The 25,151-nt window shown below is 41.6% G+C and overlaps 1 protein-coding gene across 1 annotated transcript in view; it reads left to right on the top strand.

Annotated features, from left to right (window-relative positions):
- LOC138248661 (pannexin-1-like) overlaps positions 1-20,365 on the top strand; it is a 153,397-nt gene extending 133,032 nt beyond the window's left edge. Inside the window, exons 4-5 of the mRNA XM_069202430.1 lie at positions 597-1,252; positions 16,095-20,365. Of these exons, the coding sequence (XP_069058531.1) occupies positions 597-1,252; positions 16,095-16,174 (736 nt within the window). The 3' untranslated portion in view covers positions 16,175-20,365. The remainder of the gene's footprint in view (positions 1-596; positions 1,253-16,094) is intronic.
- Positions 20,366-25,151: the final 4,786 nt, after the last annotated feature.

Below are 25,151 nucleotides of genomic sequence, written 5' to 3'. Positions count from 1 at the left end.
GGAAGCTGTTTAAAGCGCTTTGCTGTATGTATCAGGCCGTCCATGAATCGGGCCCATTGTATCTCCAGCAGTTTGAACGGTACATACCAAGACGTTCTCTGAATTTCACGGATGCAAATCTGGTTTTATTTCAAAGTAAAGGCTAGATTGGGCAGGAGGCAGAGGCTTCTCAGTTAGGACTACCCACCTGCGCAAAGGCCAACCTCCATCACAGCAATCCACATATTAGTTAGCATTTAGAAAGACTTTAAAAACTGGTTTTACATATTCTGGGTCATTTGCAGCGTTAATTTTGTTTGCGGTATAGGTAACAGTAGTGCTCGATAAATTTCTCAATAATGCTAATAATCCTGATGATGTCTCTTTAATAAGTCATGTACACCGTTAAATAATAATACTTACTTTGTTGACTTCTGATATATATATAGTTTTATTATTTTCATGCTTTGCACGACTGTATTGAAAACTGAACTAACGGGTTCTTATAAAAAAATAAATTGACATACTAGCATTACTAAATCTCACAAATGTGTCCATGTCGTACCAAATGAGAATTGCGTATCCCTGTATAATTGTTTATTTTCTTATTTCTTTAGTTTATGGGAGATCTCAGAAAGCCACTTTAAATATCCCCTGGTGGAGCAGTATCTGAAGACGAAGAAAGGCACCCGGAATCTAATAATCAAGTATCTCTTCTGCCGATCGCTGACATTCTTCGTCATCCTGCTGGCATGCATCTACTTGGGATATTACATCAGTGTGTTCTCCTTGACTGATGAATTCACCTGCAACATCAGATCTGGGATTTTAAAGAATGACACCTCGCTGCCTGCATTAATTCAATGCAAACTTATTGCAGTTGGAGTCTTCCAGCTTCTCAGCTATATTAACTTAATAGTGTATGTGCTTCTGATGCCTTTGGTCCTCTATACCATATTTAAGCCGTACAGGAAGAAGTCTGATGTGCTTAAAGCATATGAAATTCTACCTACATTCGATGTACTTCAGTTCCAATCGGAGTTTTACGATGACTTGAGTATTTTTCTCCTGTACCTTGAAGAAAACATCAGTGAACTTAAATCCTACAAATGCCTCAAGGTTCTAGAGAATATTAAAGGTAGCGGACAGATATTTGACACAGTGCAAATGCTAACCAGTTTAGGAACGGTAAAGACAGATACCGTGGATGGCAAACTTAATAACATTGAGCAGAAAATTGGAACAGCTTGTGAAAATGAAACTGAGCTGAAAGGTAAGTTGTAAGATGAAGTGTAACAGTGGTGAAGGAGGCTGCCAAGAAGTGTTGGTCTTCTATGCATTGTAATAGAATAGCAAATTGAACCACTAAGCCTACGAGTTCTATTAATGTATGTCTCTGTTACACCCCTAGCTTTTACTCCTTCAAACTCATTCTACACTACAGAAGGTGTCGTTAGCCTCTACAGTGGTAAACTGCAGTAGTGCATCTCCTTTCTCCTTATTTGGTTACTGAAGTTCTGAAAGCTACTGTGCAAAGTTGCTAGCATCCTAGAGGGCAGAATGCTGCAGTACTGTTCATTGTCGATCACCTATGCAGAGCGTGTGGAAATGGACTGGTAATCTTCCTTTGCCCCAGTGGTGTTATGTGACCTACACCTATGGCTTGAGGACTTAAGTATTATATTCCTGATATAGAATTTTACTCTTTGTCACGATTTACTCTTTGCCACGAATATCAGCTAGAATTCCGGTAACTGTTAAAGTGCTGACCTTACAGGCTTCTTCGTTTTTTTTCGTATAAGTTGCCCAGCCGATCACTAGCACATCTTGTTTTTATGTCCTTTTAATGGCCATCATTTGTTTCTGCCATTACTGTCTAGTGAAGGTTTCTGTTGATCAGATGCAGATGGTTTCTCTAGTTTCGGCATATGGATTTTTGGATATTAGACAACGTGCACACTTCCAATGGACAAAAAGCAATTTTGCTTGTTAAATTAATGTCAACTGAAATCAATGACCATTTAGACACCAATAACATGCCCGAGGGTGCATGTGGAGTTGAAAGAATTGGCAAAAGTTAAGTAGATTTGTAAAAGTAAATAAATATGACACCAGACAGTAATTAGAGCAGCCCCACTCAGGAGGGAGACACCGCAGACTAATTGGATTCAGGCTTTTTCCTGTATCTCTCAGAGCTTTTCATCTCCCAGGGGCCCTCCCTATTTATATAATTGCTCAGTTAACCACGGGCAAACGAGGCTGAAACATAATACAGGGATCTCTACAATAGGCAATGTATGACGTGGGAGATCACATTAAAGGGTTCATTACGAGTCTGGTGGTCCCAACCACAGAACTGTCAAACTTGCAGGGAGGACGCCACCGCCATGGCCAACCTCAGTCCTATTACTAGGTTTCCACTGGGCCGACGGGTGTAAACATTGAACTAGAGTGTTACTGCCGGTCAGATCGGCAGGAACAGTGTTACAAGAGTTACTTGCCGAGTGTTATCTCGTAGCACAGAGGGGGCCAACCAGCACCCTCGAAATGCGGACTGTTTGCAAAGCAAACAGTGCGCTTTCCAATGGTGCTGGGCTGAGCAACCTGCAGCACTTGTTCTCCGCCAGCCCTTTTCATGGTAGGGAAACCGCCATGAAAAGGCTGGTGGAAAACAAGGTTGTATTCAGCCAGGAGGTGCTGAGTTCAGCTCAACCCTGGCTGACTGCAACCAAGACCGCCGTCACCACGTCTGGAACAATGTTCCTGGTGGCGACTGCAGTCTTTAGGTGAGTCCGCCTGCCAAACTTGTAATGTGGAGGTCAGACGGCCACCGCGAGGCTGGTGGTCCTGTGACCGCCATCCTCATAATGAGGCCCTAAGAGTTTTACCACACTACAAGTGGAGTTCCAATTACATAAACTGCAATTTTGCAAAGTACCTGCAACTCAGGCATGCACTTGAAGGAAATCCTTTTGCCCCCAGATTCTAGAAGAGTTAGCCTCTTTAAAGCCAGGATCTTATTGAGATGCCTGGAGCAGGGAGCTATCTTCGAAAAAAAAAAAAAAAAAAACACTAATATAAAATACTCCTAGTACTTTACATGATTTGGGGTACAAATGGAAGTAAGACTTAGCAAAGCTTGACAAAGCAAACTGGAAAGAGATGTTAAGAGTTCCACAAACTCTGACACTAACGACCAGACTGCGGTGGATTCAACTGTACCTACATAGCGTGCAGCTCAAGAACATGGGAAGGACCCAGTCCACGGCCCATTTACAGGAGAAACAATTTACAAGGCCCGGGTAAGTCTGTGTAAATATCATAAAATCTGGGTTGCTGGTGAGAGCACTTCCAAATAATGACAAAGTAAATTAAATTAAACAACTTTGTCAGTATGGGTGCATCTTAAATCGAACTAACTGATTATTTGGTGCAAGATCTGCAACCCCAACATGTGTTGATCTGCTAATAACTAATCGCCACCAGAACTTATTGTTCAGGAATTGCATGTTTAGTTTTGGTTCTATAATACATGAAAATGATGAAAAGATTAGCTATAAAAAAACAAGGGTAAAACCAGACCTGTTTTGACTGGCAATTGGTTCTATACCTCTATTCTTTTCTTCCGTACACTCGTAACATTACACTAGTAGGTGGTGTAGCCGGAAAGAGCTCCACACCAAGGGTTTGTCCTGGTAAATGTCCATGAACGTTTTTAAGCACTGCAGAAAGGTGATGACCGTGAACATAGGGTCCTAATATCCATGGTTCATTCGGTCTTTAATATTTTTTTTCCAAAGGCACTTAATAAAACAATTTCTAGTTCTTGTATGACAACATTTTAAAACACCCTCCCTGGGTTGTGGTAGAGTGTATAATAAGCTAAACTCAAAATACCCATAGTGCTTCTATAAAACCTCTGCATTCCTATCACAACACTGATTCAGGAGGTCTCTTGACTGCTCACCCACTCCACCACAACTTAGTTATGTTGGCGACCTTCCTTTCCCTGAGGGCTTCCACAGAGAGCCAAAACCATTTCCCCTCATTCCTTCCTGCGCTGCTGCATGCCACCTTCCAAGATTCTGTGGTGAATCGCTTTCTAGCTACCAAATAAGCTCCTGAGCCCGCCTTGTGGCACCTGAGTGCGCCTTAATCTCGTCTACGTCCCCCACACATGGGCTGTTGCTGACAGACTACCTTATAGAGAGCAAGGGTACATTGAAACTACAACTGTCTCCCTACATGGCTCATGCAAGCCTCTGCAGCATGGTTGCTCCTGGCCAGATGTTTCTTCAGGTGGCGTTCTCAACACTTGAAAAGTTCTCAAGCCTTCCTGTCCAAAGGAACAGCTCAAGAATACTCTATCTAAAGATAGGTTCTGCATTGGAGACCATTGCTGTGAAACCCGTGCCCCTTGTGTTGGTCCATGTGACTTTCATGGAAGGAAATTCGGTGCATGAACTAAATATCTTAACCCCAAATGTCAGAAGTATTAAATAGTTAATTTTGAAAAGCCAGAAGAATTCTGCCTCTTGCCCTCCACATACTAGATCCATACTATCGTAATCTGATGATTTAAAGTCCTCAGTGTTATTGGTATGCTGCACAGAAGATCTGACAGTAGGTAACATACACTTTTGACTTACGCAAGTGGCATTCTTTCTGTGGTCCTTGACTTTTTGTTGTAACCAAAGAGAACATACTTCCAGCCTCTCTGCTCATGACTTCTAAACACCTAAAACAAGTTGCTCATGGAGTTGTCTACACAAATCAGGGCTTCAAATTTGCTACTGAGTGGACCATTGCAGTTACGCTGGGGACTAATAATTCCAGCATAACTACAATTACCAGTTGAAAGTGCAAAAAATACAAACCCATGGCATCGGAAACACTCTGTCAGAGTCTGTTAGTTGGCAAACAATCTATCCAAAGCCTATCTCAAAAAGGTTCTAATCCCCAAATATCAAGGTAGTAAAAAAAAAAAAGTAATAACTGTTGGGTTTTTAGTAAGAGTGTTGTCAAGCGCCAAAATGGGTAGAATCCATGACATCAGCACATTACACGAAACCGCTTTTATTATCGATTATATTTGGTGCCACATTCCATTTATCTCATGCTTCGTTATCTGCCAGTAATACATGAAACCTTTGCACTGGAGGTATACATGTTACGTGAAGCCAGCTATGCAATTCAAGGGAGATATTTTGTGTTTACGCTTTACCTAATGGTGAATTCTCTGAACAGATTACTAACATCAGCAGATTGCTGTTGACTTTGAAAAATAAGTTGTCCGTTATTGCCATAAATCTCCTCTGTAATACGGTTCAAGCGCATTGTAGGGTTGGTGTAACAGTCAAACCACTGGTCTGGACCCAAGCACTGCATGGCCTGCGTGGCAAGTGTTGAGTTTTTTGCTTGAGGCTCGTAGGATGTGCTGCAGTTATGTCACTGCAAAGTTGTAGCTGCACTTGTATAAGTTGTAACCCAGATGGTAGCATGTGACAATATTGTTATCCAAAACATCTTTTACAAAAATTACTTTTCAAAAACATATGCTACTATAATATCTTAGAGCAAATTAATCATTGCATTCTGTTGCACAAGAAAGGAGGCTTAGCTTGAGATATGCTGTTGTAATTAGGCAACACTTTTTCACAAAGTAAAATGTATTAACTTTCACTTGAGAACATTTGTGCTTAATTTTAAACCTATATTATGAATATTTTGGAAGGCTAAATGATATATATAGGTGTAGAAAGAGGTAAGATACATGTGTATTTAAAACATAAAAGGGCTTAAGGGAGGTTTGTGGGGTCAAGACCCCCAAAAACAGATAAACAATATAAAAGCAAAATCATATATAAATTAAGAGGAAGTTGGGTGGCTAGTACCCCACCCCTAAATAAAATAACAAAAAAATAATAAACATGACGGCAGAACAATCAATACTATAATGTTTATTCACACCACCAGAGACCACTGACTCATTTTGACCCAAATGCTTTTCTTTTTATAAAAAAAAGTGAATTAATTAATTGTTCAGAAAAACCAAAGTGCTTTGGCTCAATATTCGAGACTTAGTTGTGGTTGGTGTTGCCTTGTCAAAATGACATAGATATACACCTTTCATAGATAGTGAAAAAACACTATCAAAACAACAGTGAAAACAGACATCAATAATAAGTGCCTGCTTCAAACCTGCCGTTACAGAATGCATTTTAGTATTTCATTGTAATTCACCACAATATTTCTTTCTCTAGAGCTTATGTGTAAATAATAAATACAACCTGCACAATCGCTGACCCACCTCAAGATCACAGTTTCATAATACCGTAAACATCCGTCTCTCAAAATTCTTGCTATTTTAGTACACATTTTTCTTATTTTATATTGAAGTCCTCTTTCACTTTTAATTTCTTTTTAGACGTGCAAATATAACTCATGTTGAACATTCGATGATCCTCATTTAGCTTGATCATATGCAAACTATATAACCCAAGTGGGTAAAGCTTTATCTTAAGAAACGTTGGTACCCTTGAGGATAGCTTCTTGCTGTCAACCAGAAGATCGAAATTCATAAAACGAAATTTGGTCAGTATAATACACTACATGGAAAAAACGGTGTTCTTGTAAAAGATGATCTTGAAAAGTGAATTTTGCTGAAAATGTTTTGGAAAACGATGGTATCACCCAGAACCAGTCGGAAGGGTGTACAATAGATGGAGCTGCGCTTGTAAGGGCAAACCTTAACCCTACTGTCTGATGGATGAGCGAACTGTTTCAGCTTGTGTGATGAGCCTGAATTTTGGGTCTGTTGTTTTGGAATAATTAGTATTGGAAATTCTTTACTCCTGCTGCTTGAAACAAGGCTTTCTGAACTTAAGGTTGGTTCAGTGTGAATGTGAGGATACTTTTTTGGCTGACGTTTGTTTTTCTTGTAAGAATATCAGTCCTGTGTGATGGATGGTTTCATTTGCTATGCTCAGCCTTTAAGGAAATTCATCTTGCTGCAGACAGCAGGCGGAGAGCTTGTAGGGTTGGGGTGGTGTGAACCCAGATGCTGAGCTGTAGAGTCTGTCTGATGAGCACATTCTGGATCTACTGGGGCCAGAAGAGCGCGAAAAGTGTGGCCCGAAGTCTTAGCAGCCCACTGGCAGGAGAGTACCAAGGGGATGGTAGGCTGTACCTTCTCTTTGAAGCCAATATGTGGAAAATGTAACACAAAATTTTAATGGTGAAGAATGAGGATTTGGTCACTTGATCACCTTATGGAACAAAGGGAGAATGGGTGTCCATGATCATTCCCAAGTTCCTCAGTTTTGTGTGGTGTTCCAATATGTAGAGTGCTTCTATGGGAACGTATTATCAAGTTTTCAGTTGTGAAGTACAACAGCTTCTAGCCACATCATTCTAATTAAGGTGTTTATTCCCCTAAGTGTGACTTAGGTGTTATACCAGAGGTGTGCGACATTAGGAAGGCAAATGGGTCACCATTTGTTTAATAAAAACATGGGACATATGCAGAGTGTCTAGTTTAAAAAAAAGCAAAAAAAACCCACAATTTTGCGAAGGGCTAAGTAGCCCCACTGCACCCTCGTCACCCATCTACAATGCCTGGCATGGTCTTTTGGCGCCTTTACCCAAGCAATCCAACACTGTGGGAGCAGTACAACTTTCGCTTTTGTAGTAACGTACGTGAAACAAGTAAGTTTGAAGCAATTTATTCTCAGTACCTGTAATAGCCCTGCACACCATGAAACGTCTCGTCCTGTCTCGGCCTCAGCTCCGACTGCCGATCAGGAGATTTCCATTCAGAACCTTGTACATAACATTTCAGATTAGCCCATTACTACACATCTTCCCTCTGAAACATTTTTGTTTTTATACATATAAATATAATACAAACACAGTAATTCTATTAAAGATAATGCATTTCACTACAACAACTCGTAACGCTATTAATGATAATACATTTTACTACAACAACTCCTAGTACTATTAATATGTTACTCAGTATAACCTCTAGCATTATCAATGTACACAATCTCTCAGGTTCATTGGTGTTCTGATATTCCTTCCAAACCTTCCCATCCTGCCTCCTGAATTAATGCCTCTGTTCTCACTCTCAGTTCTCGCTTCATTCTCTCTTCTCGCTTCACTACTCCCCACTTCTCTTCCAATAATATTTCCTTCCCAAGTATCATCCATCCAATCATAATTCCTCAATCTGCCTCCATCACACGCATTCTTACATTTGGCCAAACAACTCCGATGCCACACCTTCCCATCACTCAATCGTGCCGAATTACAAAATAACTCTGTAACTTCCAATGGTTCACTAAATTTACTTTCACCCTTGCGTACCTTACCCTTTTTTTTTTTATTCTTACCCACTCTCCAACCTTCACGGGTACCAATTTCACATTCTGGTTCCGGTCATAATTCATTTTGTATATCCTTTTTGCCTCCAATAATTTTTTTTTGTTACATTTTCCACAGACCATTCTGAAACCTTTCCTTCCCGAATCCACGCACCTTCCTTACTCATGGGTTCCCTACCTCTCATAATAACAAATGGACTCTTACCAGTACTGCTACTGGGTGTTATCCTGTACGCCCAAATCATTTTGAATACTTCTTTTTCCCAATTCAATCCACTACTAACTGCCAATTGTATTGTACTTTTGAATACACGGTTAAACCGTTCAATTAAACCATTGCCTTCTGGATGATATACAGAAGTTAATTTGTGAACTATACCATTCCTTTGTAGAAAATATTTGAAAGTATCAGCGATAAATTGAGGACCATTATCAGAGATCACACTCCTCGGTAAAACTTCCTTCATAAACAACTTATCCTGAAACCCCACGACAACCTCACTCTGCACGTTATCTGTGATCTCCACCTCCGGCCATTTAGAAAAGTCATCCATAGCTACAATAACATATTTCTTTTCGCCCTGTACATTTTCAACCGGTCCCATAAGGTCAATACCAATTTTTTCCTGTGGCGTATTTGGGCAAGACACAGGAATCAATGGCGGATTAAAAGTTTTTCGTGTCTTAGCTGCATTCTCACACAGAACACACTCTATTACTAGTCTTTCCACCTCAACATCCAAACCCGGCCACCAGTACATGTTCTTCACTCTCGCCTTGGTCTTGGAAATACCTAAATGCCCTTCATGGCTTACTACCACTATCTTTGCACGTAACAACTTTGGAGGAACAAACCTGCCACACACTCAAGAGTATATTTTGCTCTTCACTGAGTTCATTACGAACTTCCCTAAAACTCTGTTCAGATTGACTGAGGAATGTTTTGTTCAGCCACCCTGAACGCACATAGGTCAACACATTCTGTAATTCATTGTCAGCCTCCATGGCCCTTTTACATTCAATCATGTTGACTCCATCCTGTCCTTCATCAAATAACAAAGCAACTTGCTCATCCTCCACAAACCTTTCATCACATTCTTTCTTAGGATCACAAGGTAATGGTAACCGACTTAAAAAATCAGCTACCCTATTCTTTGCTCCGGGTATGTACTGTACTTCGTAATCAAAATCCAGTAGTTTCACAGACATCCTGGCCAGTCTCGGAGAAGCATTTTGTAGCCCCTTGCTAGTGAGAACTTTTGTTAAAGGTTTGTGATCGGTTCTCACAATCACCCTGAGTCCCCATATATATTGCCTGAAATGTACTAAACTCCATGAACACGCTAGCATCTCTTTTTCTATTACAGAATATTTAACTTCCGCTTCCGTCAATGATCTTAAAGCGAAACCAACGATCCATTCTTCATTCTCATTATTTCTTTGAGATAAAACCACTCCTATCCCTTTAACACTGGCATCAGTAGTGATAAAAGTTTTACTTAAAGGATCAAAACCTTTCAGAAAAGGAGCCTTACTAATCTCAACCTTCAGTTTATCAAATTCCTCCTGACAATCTCTGGACCACACTAATTTAACTCTAGTTTTCAGTAACTGTCTTATGGCAAAAGTTTTTTCTGTTTTTTTTTTTTTTTTTTTTTTTTTTTTAATGAATTTCGAAACAAACTCCACCAAACCTAGAAAATCTTGCACTTGGTCCTTAATAAGTGGAACGGGTGCCATCAAGACAGCATTCACCAATTCTTCCTTTGGTTTTATGCCATCTTCACTAATCTCATGACCGAGATACTTAACGCTTCTGCAAGCAATTTTGCATTTGTCAAACTCTACGGTCAAACCTTTCATTTCAGACACATCCAGTACCATATGTAACCGCTCATCATGTTCTTTTTTTCGTTTTTCCCATTATCAAAACATCATCGTGAAAGAACATGACACCGCTTATATCAGATAATAAATCACTCATAATTCTCTGAAACATTGCAGCCGCAGAAGCTAGTCCGAAAGGTACCCTCGTGAATTGATAACAACCGAATGGTGTTATGAAAGTCGTTAATTTCTTGCTTTCTGGATCCAACTTGATTTGATGATATGCAGATTTCAAGTCAAGGGTAGAGAACCAACTCATACCCTTCGTGCATGCAAACATTTCATTTATCTTTGGTAAGGGGTACTGATCAATTATTATACTCTCATTCAAACTCCTCAAGTCAACACACAATCTGACCTTTCCAATTGTATGTTTTACTACAACCAAAGGAGAAATCCACTCAGCAGACTCTACACGCTCGTTTATACCCTCATTCATCAGCCGCTTGAGTTCACACAAAACTTCATCTCTTATAGAGAAAGGTACGTATCGGACCTTATGAACTATAGGCTTGACATAATTTTTCAATACTATCTCATGACTAAAGTAATTCAAACAACCAACTTTACCGGAAAAAACTTTAGAATACTTGTGCACAATTTCTTCGCTATCACTGGTTCAGAACCGTTTGGGTTAAGAATTATACCTAATTTTCCCTGATCTTCCCAACCCAAAACTGAAGGACCTTTTTCTGAAATATACAATTTGCTCATTGCACTTTTTCCTTTAAATTCAAATGCTGTGTTTTTGTACCCTAGAAAATTAATTCTTTCCCCAGTATAACTTTTTGCTTTTACGTCTGTTTTATCTAACCAGTCAGCATACGTTTCTTTGAAATTTTATATCCAAATCTTTTTTTCAATAATGGAGAAAGGAGAACCAGAATCAACTGTTACTTTAACTGCAATCCCACCCATGAACAGTTTGCAAACAGGTTTTCTATTCGTTCCCTTTTCAATATCAAGTAAATCATATTCTATGCAAAAGATTCCATTCTCATCATCCTTATCCTCCTGATATTCCGAATCACTCTCTTCTTCAATATACTTTACATTTCCTTTTTTGGAACTTTTGCAAACTCTTGCAAAATGTCCCATACGACCACATAATGAAAATTTCTGATTTTTTGCAGGAAACCTCTTATTATCAGCAAATTGATCAGCACTTCCACGTCTATAGCATTTTTTAAGACTATACTGATTGTTCCCTCTGCTTGTAGCGAACAGTCTTCATGTCGTTTTTGCAGCTAGGTTTCTCTTTGGTGAACAAAACTAGTTTATTGTCTTTCATATCCTCCTCAATGGCTCTGATGCATCTCCCAGTAAGTTCAACGGCGCTCCACCATTGACCCACAATTTAACTTGAATGTTTGGGTTACTCGTGTGCATTACTATTTGATCACGAATGAATTCTTCTTGTAATCCTCCGAATCTGCATGTTTTCGCTAAATTCCTGAGAGCTGCAACATACTCTTCAACAGATTCAGATTTAGACTGTTTCCTTTGAAAAAATTTAAATCTGTCCACCGCTACACAAATTGTCGGTGAGAAATGAATGTCTAAATCGTAACGCTTGCGTAAACATGTCTCCACTTTCTGCATCACTCCTAGATTTCTTTTCCATTTCATTGTACAGTTTCAAACCACCAGGACCAATGCAATGCAGTAATATTTTTTTTTTTTTTTTTTTTTTAGCAGAAAGTCATCTTCTTCAAATGTGTCTAAATAATTGCAAAAATATTCTTTCCTTTCTTGCCATCTCATGACAGGTTCCCCTTTAGCCTGAAGAAAAGGTTGAGGTGCATGTAAATTCAAAGAAGCCATTTTAAAAAAAAGAATTTTTTAACTTATTTATTTTTTATTATTATTTTTATTCGTAACTGCCCCTTGTAATTATTAACTGCTCCTCTGAAGGTCTGACTGCTCCTTGTAATTATCAACTGCTCCTCTGAAGGTCTATTCTATTTGTTGCTGCACATCACATATAAGTTGATTAAGGGATTTTCCTCTAACCCCTTGATAGCGCGCTTGACAATAACACATGCGTCGTGATCGCGTTGAGTCTTTTTTTTTGTTTGTTTTGTTTTTGTTAAAATCCTGGTCGATAGCGTCGCGTAGACACGCACGTTGCAGCGTGTGCCTGCGTGCCTTGAATTCTTGTGCACGTGCGTTCCAGTGTGCCTTCAATCCTCGTGCATGGGACGCGCTTAAGAAGTACCAGACGGCGCCGCGATGAAAGCGTAGAAGGCACGTGATGCGCTCAATAAGTATCGGAGGGCGCCACGAAGAGAGTGCAGAAAGCAGCACCTACTGATATCCAGAGTCAGACATAGGACCCCCAAAAACACATCAGATCTCCAGTGTTCCAAAATTCGAAAGCCGTTCAGACGAAACTGCAATCAGCGCAATTAAAACGAAGCAGCAGGGTGCTGTTGGGGCTGTTCTACTCCTCGTTGCCAAAATTCTGTAGTAACGTACGTGAAACAAGTAAGTTTGAAGCAATTTATTCTCAGTACATGTAATAGCCCCGCACACCATGAAACTTCTCGTTCTGTCTCGGCCTCAGCACCAACTGCCGATCAGGAGAGTTCCATTCAGAACCTTGTACATAGCATTCCAGATTAGCCCATTACTACAGCTTTTAGGGTCGAGCAGGCGCAAGCGCTCTGGACCCTGTTGTAATCTCTCTGTGGGCTTTTAACCACGCCCATGAGTTTGGTTGGCTCTTGGGCTTACCTTTTAAAATTCACTGGATTGTATTGGTGAAGGACATGCATACGTCATGCCTTTTCCGGTGTTTAGCCCTCCTCGATAGCACTGGTAAACTACTGAAAAAAATATGAGGCTCCATATTTTCCGTATGGTTACTGGACTGCTTTTTCTATTTATTTCCTATGCAGTGCGATCTCGCTGGGCAGTAATCGAGCGCTTTGCATGACATCGACCCTGTCACATAAATAATTGTATTTTTAATCGTAGCTGACTGAGGCTCAGGTAGCTGTCCAGTTTCCTGGATCCGTGAAATAATGGTTCATCCCGTCCAGGTTTTCATATTGCATTTGTTTTATCTTCTTTGGAAATCGGGACTACAAGTCCCAGAATGCAAAGCACTTGTCATGGACACCGTCTCCGCTCATTCAACGGACCTTGTTGCGCCCTTTATCGGGGCTTCGTAAACACTGTGGGACTGCACTTGTATCCCCTATCATTGAATCCTCTCCGACGCGTAGCACCTATTATCAGACCTTCACAGACGCCCTTGCGCCATTCTTAAGTCTTCGTGGGCGTCTTATTTGACAGACTGCCTGACATGTAATAAACACGGCATGCGCCCATGGGTAAAGTTATTTTATGACCCAGTGTCGCACCGGGCGAAATTAGTCATTTGTGATTATTTTACAAGCTCTTTTTGGGCGCTTTCGTTCAAGTTGCACAACTAACATTAACCTGGACTACAGTTCCCAAGATACAGTAGCTTTTAAAAATAAAAGCACTCGAGTGCTGTGCTGCCTAGTTAGTGATGACGTCACGTGACAGCCTTAGCTCCAATAAATTATGTGATGACCCTGGAGACTGACATGTTCTTTTCATATAGGGGTACCTCCTAGGTACTCCGATCCCTGCCGAGGAAGGGTGAAAGGTGACACTTCTAGGTATTCCACTGAGACATTTACGTTTCTCCTACTGTCAAACGCTGCTGTTTCGGTGTCTCTCACTGTCACAGGCTGGCTGGTGCTCTAGGGTTGTATGACAAGAAGTTTAGGTGTCTCTGACTGTCGCACGCTGCCAGGTATTCCAGGATTCTATGATGAAACATTTATGTGTCTCATAATGCCCCACGCCTCCAGGTATTCTGCGTTCTATGACAAGACGTTTAGGTGTCTAATGTCACATGCTGCCAAGTTTTCTAGACGCCTAGGTTGAGACAATTAGGTGTCTCATTTTGTCAAATACATCTGGGTGTTATAGGAATCTCTGGCAAAATATTTAGGTGTCTCTCACATTCCACCAGGTATTCTGGGATTCACTGGCGAGATAGGTGTCTCTCACTGTCACACTTCTATGTATTCGACTGAGACGTGCGTGTCTCATACTGTCAAACGCTGCCAATGATTCTACTTTAACAAGCCATTTACGTGGCTGTGACTCACACGCTGCCAGGTACTCTGGGGTGAGACGTTTAAATGTCTCTCACTGGCACACGCTGCCAGGTATTCTAGGGTGAGACGTTTAATTGTCTCTCACTGGCACAGGTTGCCAGGTATTCCAGGCTGAGACGTTTAAATGTTTCTCACTGTCACAGGCTACCAGGCATTCTCTGGTTCTACGACCGACGAAACGTTTAGGTGTCTCTCACTGTCAGAGACTGCCCGCTATTCTAGGGTTCGATGATGAGATGTTTAGGTGTCTGTCAGTGGCCCACACTTCCAGGTGTTCAGCAGCTTCATCTGGTTCGTCCCATTGTTCACCTGGTGAGACTGTGTCCATCACTTAATTTCGTCTAGTCTCTTACCTTAGTGATATAATCTCCAATGTGCACCTCCTTGGCTCTTCGGTGCAACGGGTGACACCATAAGTTTTATCTCTGACTGGCTGCATTTATCTACATAGTTTCGTATAGCGCCGACGAGGCCTCGTGTGCATCGGAGCACTGCACAGCAGACGCACAGTACATGACGTATTGAAATCTATGTGGGCTTTTAACCACGCCCACCACTATCACTCGTTCATGGGCCTGCCTTTCAAAAATCCTTTGGTATCAATGGTAAGTGCTTTAGGTCTGTCCCGCCTTGGGGCGGTTTTGTTACCGACCCTGTTACATTGATAATTGCACGTTTACCATACTTTTGACTGCAAGTGAACTTCTTTTTCCTTTTGTGTCTCTTTCACGCTCACGGCGGCCGTGGCACTTGGAATCAGCTCGCTTATGTCAACAGATTTACTTTTCATTTTCAATTTATATGCCAAGAAAAGTCCAGTTATGAATTTACAACGCTAATAGCTCTAACTCGAGCAAACGCGAGACCCATTACATTGCAAATGCTTGTTTAGATTTCCTGCTCCAGAATGCACCTCCCAAGTAGTAACCAATTTATGTCCCATTTCGGCGAGCTGCATATCCATGGCAAAAATTCCACACACCCTTGTTGAGCATAAGGGAAGAAATACTTTGACGGTTAGTAGCCTCAGCTTGCACGTTTGTTTGAAAACAAAGTTCTGTACCTGATGTTTTTTGCGCTCGTTTTCAGGTCATGCTCAAACCAAGGCCTTTCCGTGATGATGCTTGTACAGGAGCCAGGCCTCCGAGGATTTTCCATGCTTGAAAATAAAACATGCTGTGTTGGGAATTCCCCGTGCAGTATAAAAACGGTTTAATATAAACATCTGCCTAAATTGCTGTAATCTTCCTTTCACACCGCACAGGGGAACTTAGCTTGCTAAAAAAAAAAAAAAAAATGCTAGCGAGAGCCTGGTTCCTGTACCGTCATAGTGAAAGCAGAGTGGCTGTGGCTCGGTGTAAGCTTTGGCAACAACTCACAATAGAAAGTGTGGTTTTGAAACAGTCGGACTAAGGAAACGCTGTCTTTTATTTGTAGTTGTTGACGACTCCAATCTGCAGGGAGGAATCTTTCTTCTTGAATGGCAAAGAAAAACTAATGTAAAGGTGGGATGACCTTTGAACTAAAAAGAGTCCGGTTTCTTAAATCGTCCGTCTGTTGTCAAGCTTATAATGCTTATCAAATTCCTCACCGAAAAGCGTGGAAACATGAGTCTATATAAGAAGTCATGTTTAGAATGTTTAATTCAGAAACTTGATTCACGTTCTTCTTTTTGCCTTTGCAGAGCTATCCACAGCCAATGACGTGCAGACTTCTAGAGAAGATAAAAAGATTCGCCAGAGGCTCGTCGATTCTTCTTGTTGACTTCTCCTTCATTGGACGTGGACTTTCGTGAAAGCCATAGGATAGGACCCTAAGCACTGTCTTCACTCTGCTGAAAGTGTTTGGTTCAACCTCCTTATTATTGGACAGCTTGAGTATTACTCGGGTGGATAAGACCACTAGTGTCATAGGAACCTAGTCTGCCTTCAAGTCTAAATGCTGCACAAGGTCTTAATTCGCTTAATATCCTTCACTGAAGGCTACACACGATTCTTAAAAATTAGATTTTTGGTTTTAGGACCTCTCATACCATCTAGTATTGAACAGGCCTTTTAAAATATACATTGGTGTATATATTGTTTTTATATTCCTGCTGGTTAAAATTACCTTTGATCAGCTGTCCAGTAACTTACGCATCTGTTCCATCTTTGATTGGGGGGATCGATCATTGGAGGGATGGATTCGGGACGTACCCTTGGTGTATTGACTTTTGATACAAGTAGGAAAGCCTATAGCATGCTCCACGTGCTGCCAATGTTGGCACCATTACAGGCAGCACTGGGATGGTGTAAGTTACAATGATGAGCAGGGCATAGTAATAACACTCCTTGTTTACTTTGAATCGAGGTGTTTACTTTGGTGTGCACATAATCTCTGGTACAGATCTTGGAAATATTTCTACATCGGTACACATGTGCAACTGACTTTTGTATTGCCAAATAACATTTTTAAATATGTAGGTGTTAGCAGTAATACAGCAAATGTGTGTGCGTGCAAACGTAATTGTACACATGTATAGATACATATTTAACCATCTAGTTTTCTGACACTGCCAAAAAGGAATCACCATGTACTAGAGGCGGACAAGCAAAAAGTTGAAGATGCTTTCTCAAAAATGGTCCTTTGAGATTGGGCCAGAGACACTCTGCCTTGCGTAGGTCTTTAATATTAAATTGCTGCACCTACGCTAAAGACAAAGCAAATTTAGGTATGGATCGCGAGCGTTGACGCCTAGGAATGGTGTGCTTAGGGGCGGACTGTGTGTAATTGGTGTTACTGTAACTACACACAGTAAGTAAATTATATTGTCTCTGATTCACAACAGTCAGGTTGTAAAGGCCAGAAACCTTCTCCGACAGAATTACTCCTTCAGTTGGAGTAGTTTCAATTTCAGTGGGAGTCACAAAAAAGACAGGAGTTTGTTGTAATCTATCACAGTCGTAGATCACAAGGAAAGCAGGAACACTCTAAATGTACAAAGTGTCCTCATATGTCTGTTGAAGAACGATGCATGATTAAATTTGCAAACATTATTTTATACATTAATTTCTCCACTGGGAAAATTATTTTTCCAATGAAACTCATTCCCCTTTAGCCCCTTGAAACATAGTGTCGTTCGCTCTCCTGCCCCACCCTGGAAATAAATCTATTCCTCCTGACTTCTGGAGTACTTTAGTGTACATGTTCAGGGTACAAAACCAACTGTAAAATGTAAGTACTCCTAAACATACAAGTTTGTTGGTGTTCTACATTTACGAATTAGGAAGCTATACCATGCTGGCATTTTCTTTTTTTTTTATAAGCTCATACGAAAGCTATATTCCACTAGTACAAAAACTGTGACTCAGGATGTGGATATTCTCAAAGTTTCTCTTATGTGAAACCTAGGTACTCGTAAAGGAACGATCTGGCTCACAGGTTAACTATTACAAAGGTTTTGTCTTCTACAGCACTCTTTGATGTCCCTGTGTTCGCTTTTCTTTACTTCACCATGTCATATTTCTAGTGCTCTAATTGGAGCATCATTCCTCTTGAAATGTCCCCAGCTTATTTTTAATGTATGCACTGTCCCTTTAAAATGTGACTCCAATAGATGCTCTGCAGAAATAGAATGTGCGTCCTGAATTTGTTGATGCTTTACAACTACTTGGACACTTTGGAGTTAAGTTTTATACAAAACACATACAGTACAAGAAGGCAAGCGGTGTCATTCTATTTTAAGCACTGCATAGTGGATTTCATTTCATAAGATGCTCACCCACCAGTGTATTGTGGGTGGTAGGAACTACATTGTCCTGGATGGAGTGGGTAGCACCAGTTTTTATATGCCACTGGAAAGCAGCAACACAGGCTGTAGGGTGGTGGAGTAAAGATCCAGTGTGGAAATGCGCAGTTGCATATAATCTTGTTATTAGGTTAATTTATTAATGTATTTATTGAACATTTGCATCGCAATGCCTACATAGTGAATGACCCGCTTTAGAGCACAGAAGATTTTGCAGTCATAGCTTCTGATTGAAATACGCATGCTGTGCCTGTATTGCATTTTTAAGTCTCAGTCTACACTTTTTTGTGGTCTGGGTCTGCTTTCATCAGCATGGGTCATCTTCATAGATTCTCCTCTTCAAAAACTTTGCACACAGTGTATATAGTGTATGTATATATGTTACCAGAACAGTATAAATCGAGTTGAGTATAGCTGTACTCAATGTATGTATTGTTTGGCCACACTAAAACTGTTAGCCAACAAGAACTCCATTTGTCAACATGTGCTCTAAGCCAGTTGAACTCCAATCGATAGGGCCATTTAAGATTCACGAAACCCTGATGGATGTAGGGTTTAAAGTGTAATTATTTACTCATGATATCGTTAGGAGCCAATAAGCAACGTGTGTCAGTTATCCTTTCTGTGGTGTAGGCTTTTTAAGACGTTAAACTGATGGGGAACGTGTTTGAAAAGCAACCTATATGGAACATAGAGAGGTTGCAGGCAATAGAGCATAAACCCACAGATTGCTTGGTTTGTCACATAACAGTGCACTATTGTTGGAGTCAAAATGTATGTTTAGTATCTACTAAATAATGAACTGAATAAAAGCACGTTTGACATCTTTGTCAAATGGTGTAGATGACACTGACATGAATGTATAAATGGTCTACTTAAAGCTAGATTTACTGAGATTAATATGTATAGTTCGGGTATGCCACTTTCAGTCTATAAAATGAAAGCATCACCTGTTTGCTTCGCGTTTTCTATACTTTCTTCTTCATGAAGAAATCTGTAGATTCTAATATTGATTTACTACTGATTTGGTTTTTAATTGTCAGGGGAAGAGAATGTCACTGAAAACTGGTCAGAGGTTTCTAGGTTTATTATGATATAAAGTATTTGCTTCTTTTCGGTTTGTGTAGAAGTTCTACAAGAAAGTATATTTTGAAACCTTATTAAAACAGCCCCTTTATTGCGCCTTTGAGGCTGGACAGATTGCAAGTATTGAGTACAGCGACTTTCAAAGGAATGAGTTAACCTGTCAAGCAAAGCATAAACACACTAAAAAGGTTTCATGAAAATTGATGGTCTGCAACATTGAACTCTGCACATTTCAGTATTAAGGAGACATTAACTACTACAGACTTTCTTCTACAGTATACAGCAAAACGTTCAGTGCTGTTGATGGCTGCTGCTTTCACATCTGTGTTACTTAAAGCATTGTCCTTTAATTTTTTCACATCAGTTGTAAATAAAATGTTTCACTGCAGTTCCCTTCTGAGTATTTCAGAAATTTTACAAGATCATTGGACAAGAAGCCTCTCGAGTTTCCAATTTTTAGGTGCGATTAGCTCATCTAGCCCAACTATTTTCTTTGCATCCTGGTACTTGTTGTCCTTTTTATCTAAGAATAAATTCAGGACTAGATGTACTAGAATGCAAAGGAAAAACCTGGACTAGATGAGCTTACCGATCACAGCATGTTGTTATTTTTGTTAAGTTAAAAAATAATATTAAAATATTCAGTAGCACAGTGAAGTGACCCACAAATAAGTTACTGTGCAAAGTACCTTTTACTATCTGCTTATGGAATTGTTGATCTTATTTATTCTTTGAAGTCTACTAAACCGATACAGCTTGTGACGCATTGTTCCGGGTACCCACAGTTGTTAATTGCTAATCACTGTCCTGCTGACAGTGAACCTGGTCACTTTGTGGAAGTCACACTTTGTATGTAGGTTGTAATCATTCAGTTCTTGTGTCCGATTTTGCAAGCTGGACATTTGTTAATTGTAGATGTAAATAAGCTCATGTTATTAAGGACATTTTTACAGTTTGTAAATATTTTGTAATATGCACGAATTTGACTGTTGCATATTATGTGTATATCTGAAGCTTAGCCCTCAAAGTATGGTAGCTGTGATGTTTCCGTTTTTTCATAAACTAAATTTACACAAACTGTCCGTGCATTGTATGGTTTATTTTGAAACTTTTTTTTTTTAAGTTGTCAAGTCAATTTTGTATTTATGTAATATCACAAAATAGCGTGGGTTACTCATTCTGTGTTTTCTTGGCCTCTTTGATGCCTTTGGGAAAGTCCCCCTATTAGCGGGGTGCGACACTAGGCCCCGGGTCCCCTGAGGGTCGGGCCTCCATCCCACCTTGCGACTCACTGTCCTTGGGGAGACAAAGGGGAGCGGACGATTGCCATGATCTCACTTAAGAATGTCGGCCAATGTCTTCGCTGGCAGCGCATGTAGATGATGTCATCTACGCTCCCACTGTTGCGACTATTTGGTCTGTGACCGACTTTAATGTCTCCTCTCTTTGTGAGGCTTCGCGACAGCTGGGGTTGCGATTTAGGCAGCAGACGTGGTTTCCTTTCATGTTCTTCCCGGCGGCTTGGTGGCCAGCAAGCAGCTCTGCCGGCTGGCACCTGTGCCTCTCTCTGCAATATCTAGGAGTACGGGGCTAATCTGGTGGCGTGGGACTCTTTAGATGGTGGGCCCCCGGGGCTGATTTCCTTTGAGCACATTTTCTACTTACTCTCTCCATACTCGTGGAATCCTTTTTCTCCCTTCCTCTGCTTCTATTTTGAAGCAGTCCTTGCCATTATCGGGCACTGCATCTGCGCGGTTATTGCTCCAGGGACAGTGATCACAGTTAACTCCCTGGGTGCGTTGGTGCACGTATTACAGTGAAATACATTTTTAATGCTCTACTTGCTTACTCAGTCAGTTTAGTGTTGCCCATAATCCTTTTTCAGCTCTTGAGTTGTATTTTTACAGGAGTCACATGTCCAGTGGTTAAGGTCTCAGACCCTTGCACTGAAGGATAAGGGTTCCCGTATAGCTGTGTCAGTGGTCATTTGCCTGATTTTGAGGATAGCTTGGTAGTGCATTACAACAGGGTGGGGCCTTGGCAGATAGTTTGGGTCAGCCAGTTAGTGATTTAAGATGCAGGGTTTCCCCTTTTTTAAGCCCAAGGGAAGCCCTAGTGAAACCCCCTTTTGCAACGGGTTGATTTCACTTCTTTGGAGCCTTTCATACCTACAAGTCGGTTCTGGGCTGGGAATGAGGACGGGAACTCAGGTGAGCACTGTTGTGGTTACCATATTGCATTTATCTTTACGTGTTTTTGTTAGGGGTCATTGTACTCCTAGACTTCCGATGCCTGTTAAAGGTGGTAAGATGGCCAAGACGAAAGGTCTGGACCCTGGGTTTACCCAGTTATTGAAGATGCTTCTCGCTAAGTTGAGTGATGGTGGGGAGGGCGGCAGCTTGGTTTCTGCACAGGAGCCAGTATCTGGACAGGTAGAGATGGAACATCCGAGACAATGCAATGTTCCCCTACGGACAGCCTTCCCACCTTTAAAGAGATGAGCTAAGAGGCAGTTGTGCCAACCCCCCGCACAGAATTTGTTAGTGGTTGAACCTACTGTTTCAGGGACATCATTAGTACAGGAGTCCAAGACTAGTTTGGTGGTAACTGGCCCCGGTCATGATACAACTCCTCTGTGCTTTTTCCCACCTCAGCTGTAACGTTGCAGGTAGATTCAGGTTCCTGTGATGTACTTTCTGTCTTGGTTGATATAAGGCAGTCTGTGAGGCAACTCACAGATCAAAAGAGTGGGGATACCGCAGATCTGGGCAATATACCATTGCTGAGAGTGAGAGTCAGCCAGTTGGCTCATTGCTTCAGGTATCACAGGATTAACCAGGGAATGGAGCTGGAGTCCAGACAGATCCTTCCACGGGGTTCCTTTCTTCAATTGCATTCTTGCTTTGTCAGTTAGCACGTCCAACAATAGCGAATCAGGGATACCCAGTACTGACTGTCCCTGGGGCTCCATCTCCCACCTTGTTCTCCACTATCACTGATTTGCAGATGCAGTTTGAAGCCCTGGTGAAGGTGGGCAATAGAGCTCTGCTGGAGCTGGGGTTACAAAGGGTTGTTATGGGCCTCGCAGGAAGCATTGATTCCACCACGGCTGCATCATCAGTTAAAGTAACTGAGGGTCCTGTGAAGGACTCCTGCCCTGTGGGCCAAGCGATGGGTGGGCAAGACACTTTGTTTTCCAGGCCAGGAAAGTTAGCATTGCATGAATCTGCTGAGACCAAAGAAAATATTTGGAAAGGGGAATTTGTTGACATTTTCTTCCTGATTAGGCCCAAGAGGCGGGAAGGGGAAGTAAAAGAAAAAGAGGGGAAGGATAATTCCTCGAAGGAGAAGAAGCCTAAGGTAGAAGAGTTGATTGCTAATTGGTTGTTTGAATTTAATGTTTTCATGACTGTCATGCTAGAAAAGAAGCAGGAGCAAGCGGTGCCATGATCTTTAATGAAAATAAGATACAAAAGGCACATCAGACATACAGTGGTTTGCCGTGATAGGGACTTAGAGGGGGCTAAGGTGGAAGAGCTGGATATTTGGTGGGACCAGACGAAGGTTAATGTTTGGCTTGAAAGTGTGAATGGAACTCCTCTTAAACAGCCCTTTCAATTCCAGTGGGGTCCAAGGGTCATGAAGGGATCCTCTTGGGTGTTCGTCCAGCGGGATCTTGTAAATGTAAACATGTATGTTTGTTCTGCGGGCACCCACCATCTGGAATTCAATGTGTCATAAATTCCATAGGGAAGGGAATCATCTAAGTCACCTAATCAGTAAATCCTTACCCTCCCCAGTCTGGTTAGAGAAACGTCCTCCTTGGCTGAATTTGTACACTAACAAAAAGGCAGCTCAATTGTTGTATCATGGTTTTTCAACTAGGTTTCGCATCCCGGCCAATGGGGTCTTACCCATCTCGCATTGTAGTAATCTATTGTCAGTGCGAGCCCATCCTGAAGTGGTCACTTATAAGTTGGAAAAGGAATGTTTGTTGGATAGGATTGCGGGTTTCTTTGGTGAGCCCTCTTGGTCTGATTGTGTCTGTTCCCCCTTGGGTGTAGTGCCTAAAAAAGAGTCTGATCAGTTTAGGTTAATCCATGATCTCTTGGCACCTAAGGGCTTCTCGGTCAATGACACAATATATCCAGAGCTCTGCTCAGTGACTTGTGCTTCTTGTAGACAAGGACTTGACTAAGTTACGCACTTTGGGCCTCGGGCACTGTTAGCAAAAACTAACAATGAGTCCATCTTTAGGCCGCTGCCTGTTTACCCTGATGATAACCACTGCTCGGCTTTAAGTATGATGGTCAATATTAATATGGCAATTGTATGCCCCTGGGCTGTGCAGTTTCTTGTTACTATTTTGAGCAGTTCAGCTATTTGCTGCAATGGTTGTTCTCCCAAAACACTGGTTGCCATGATTTCATCCATTACAACGGCGACTTCCTTGTTATGGGCCTGCCAGCCTCAGGGGCCTGTGATTAGGACCTGGGGAAGCTGGCCTCTTTATCCCGGGATCTGAGAGTTCTCCTTGCCCCAGACAAAACAGTGGGCCCATCCACGTCTTTCTTTCTTTTGACATTGAAATTGATACCGTGGCCTGCAAGTGCAAATTGCCTCCTGACATAGTCCAGGCCTTTATTCGGGCTATTGATATCACTCTCTTGAAAAAGAAGGTAACCTTGCATCAACTCCAGGTGCTGGTCTGCCAACTTAATTTTGCTCTCTGCATTATTCCCATGGAGCACCCATAATCTAGGTCAATAGCCAGAGTGGTGGGAAGTCTCACACAGAAGCGCCATAAAACTAGACTGCAGGCCGTGGTGAGGGAGGACTTAAGGATCTGGCAGGAAATTTTGCACTACTTTAATGGTTCTGTAGCATGGCCAACCCTGCCCATTTCCAGCTAAACCTTGGGCTTGTTTACTGATGCAGCTGACTGTGTGGGTTTTGGGACCATTTTGGGGCATCAGTGGTGTAGGGCGGACTGGTCTGCTTCGTGGCACGATAGAATGTTGCAATTTTGGAATTGTTTCCCATTGTGATGGCGGTCACCATTTGGTCAACCATATTCCAGACTAGGTTGGTAATATTTTGGTCTGATAATATGGCCGTGGTTGAGGCTATTAACAAACAAGGTGCCTCGTGTAGACAGGTTTTGAGTTTATTGGAACACCTGGTCTTACTTTGCTTAAAGCTGAATGTTGTCTTTAAAGCTAGGCTTGTACTGGGCGTCTATAATCCAGCAGCTGATGCTTTATCTCGCTTCAAGTTACAGGAATTCCAGGGGTTTCACCCACATGGCATGGTGTGGATGACTGAGTACCCGGTATCACTGTGGAAGCTTGGAGCCCCGCACTGCCGGTTGCATGGCAGTGTCTGTGACCAAACGCATGTGGGGGCTTACCAGAGATGCTTCAGGTCTTACAGAGCCTTTTTTACAAAGGAAAAAGGTGTGTGAGCCTTTTTCGCCCACTTCTGTTTGCGTTGAGGTCCCAGGGCAAGCCAGTCTCTTATTCCAGGCCACATTTGGCTGCCATCAGCTTCTTTGTCAAGTTGAAGGGCTGCTGGGGTGTGGCCAATTGCTTTGTAGTGAGGAAGGCCTTAGCTGGATGGGAAAGGCTGGAGAGTATAATCCATGTCAAGAGGAGGCCTCTTGACACACAAGGTTTGGGCGTTTACTAACCAACCTCCTTAGGGTCTGCACCTCCGCACATGTGGCTAATTTGTTCAGGGCTGCCTTCTCTGTCACCTTTTATGGGGCTTTCAAGGTCGGTGAACTAGTGGGATCCACCAGAAATGATTCCTCTGGTGGCCTGCAATGGGAGGATGTTTCAATTATGCCCGACAAGATTACCCTTAAGC

Source organism: Pleurodeles waltl, chromosome 8 (assembly GCF_031143425.1).
Source record: "Pleurodeles waltl isolate 20211129_DDA chromosome 8, aPleWal1.hap1.20221129, whole genome shotgun sequence".
NCBI lineage: Eukaryota > Metazoa > Chordata > Amphibia > Caudata > Salamandridae > Pleurodeles > Pleurodeles waltl.
Note: the sequence above shows the minus strand (reverse complement) of the source record. Positions and strands in the feature narration are given on the sequence as shown.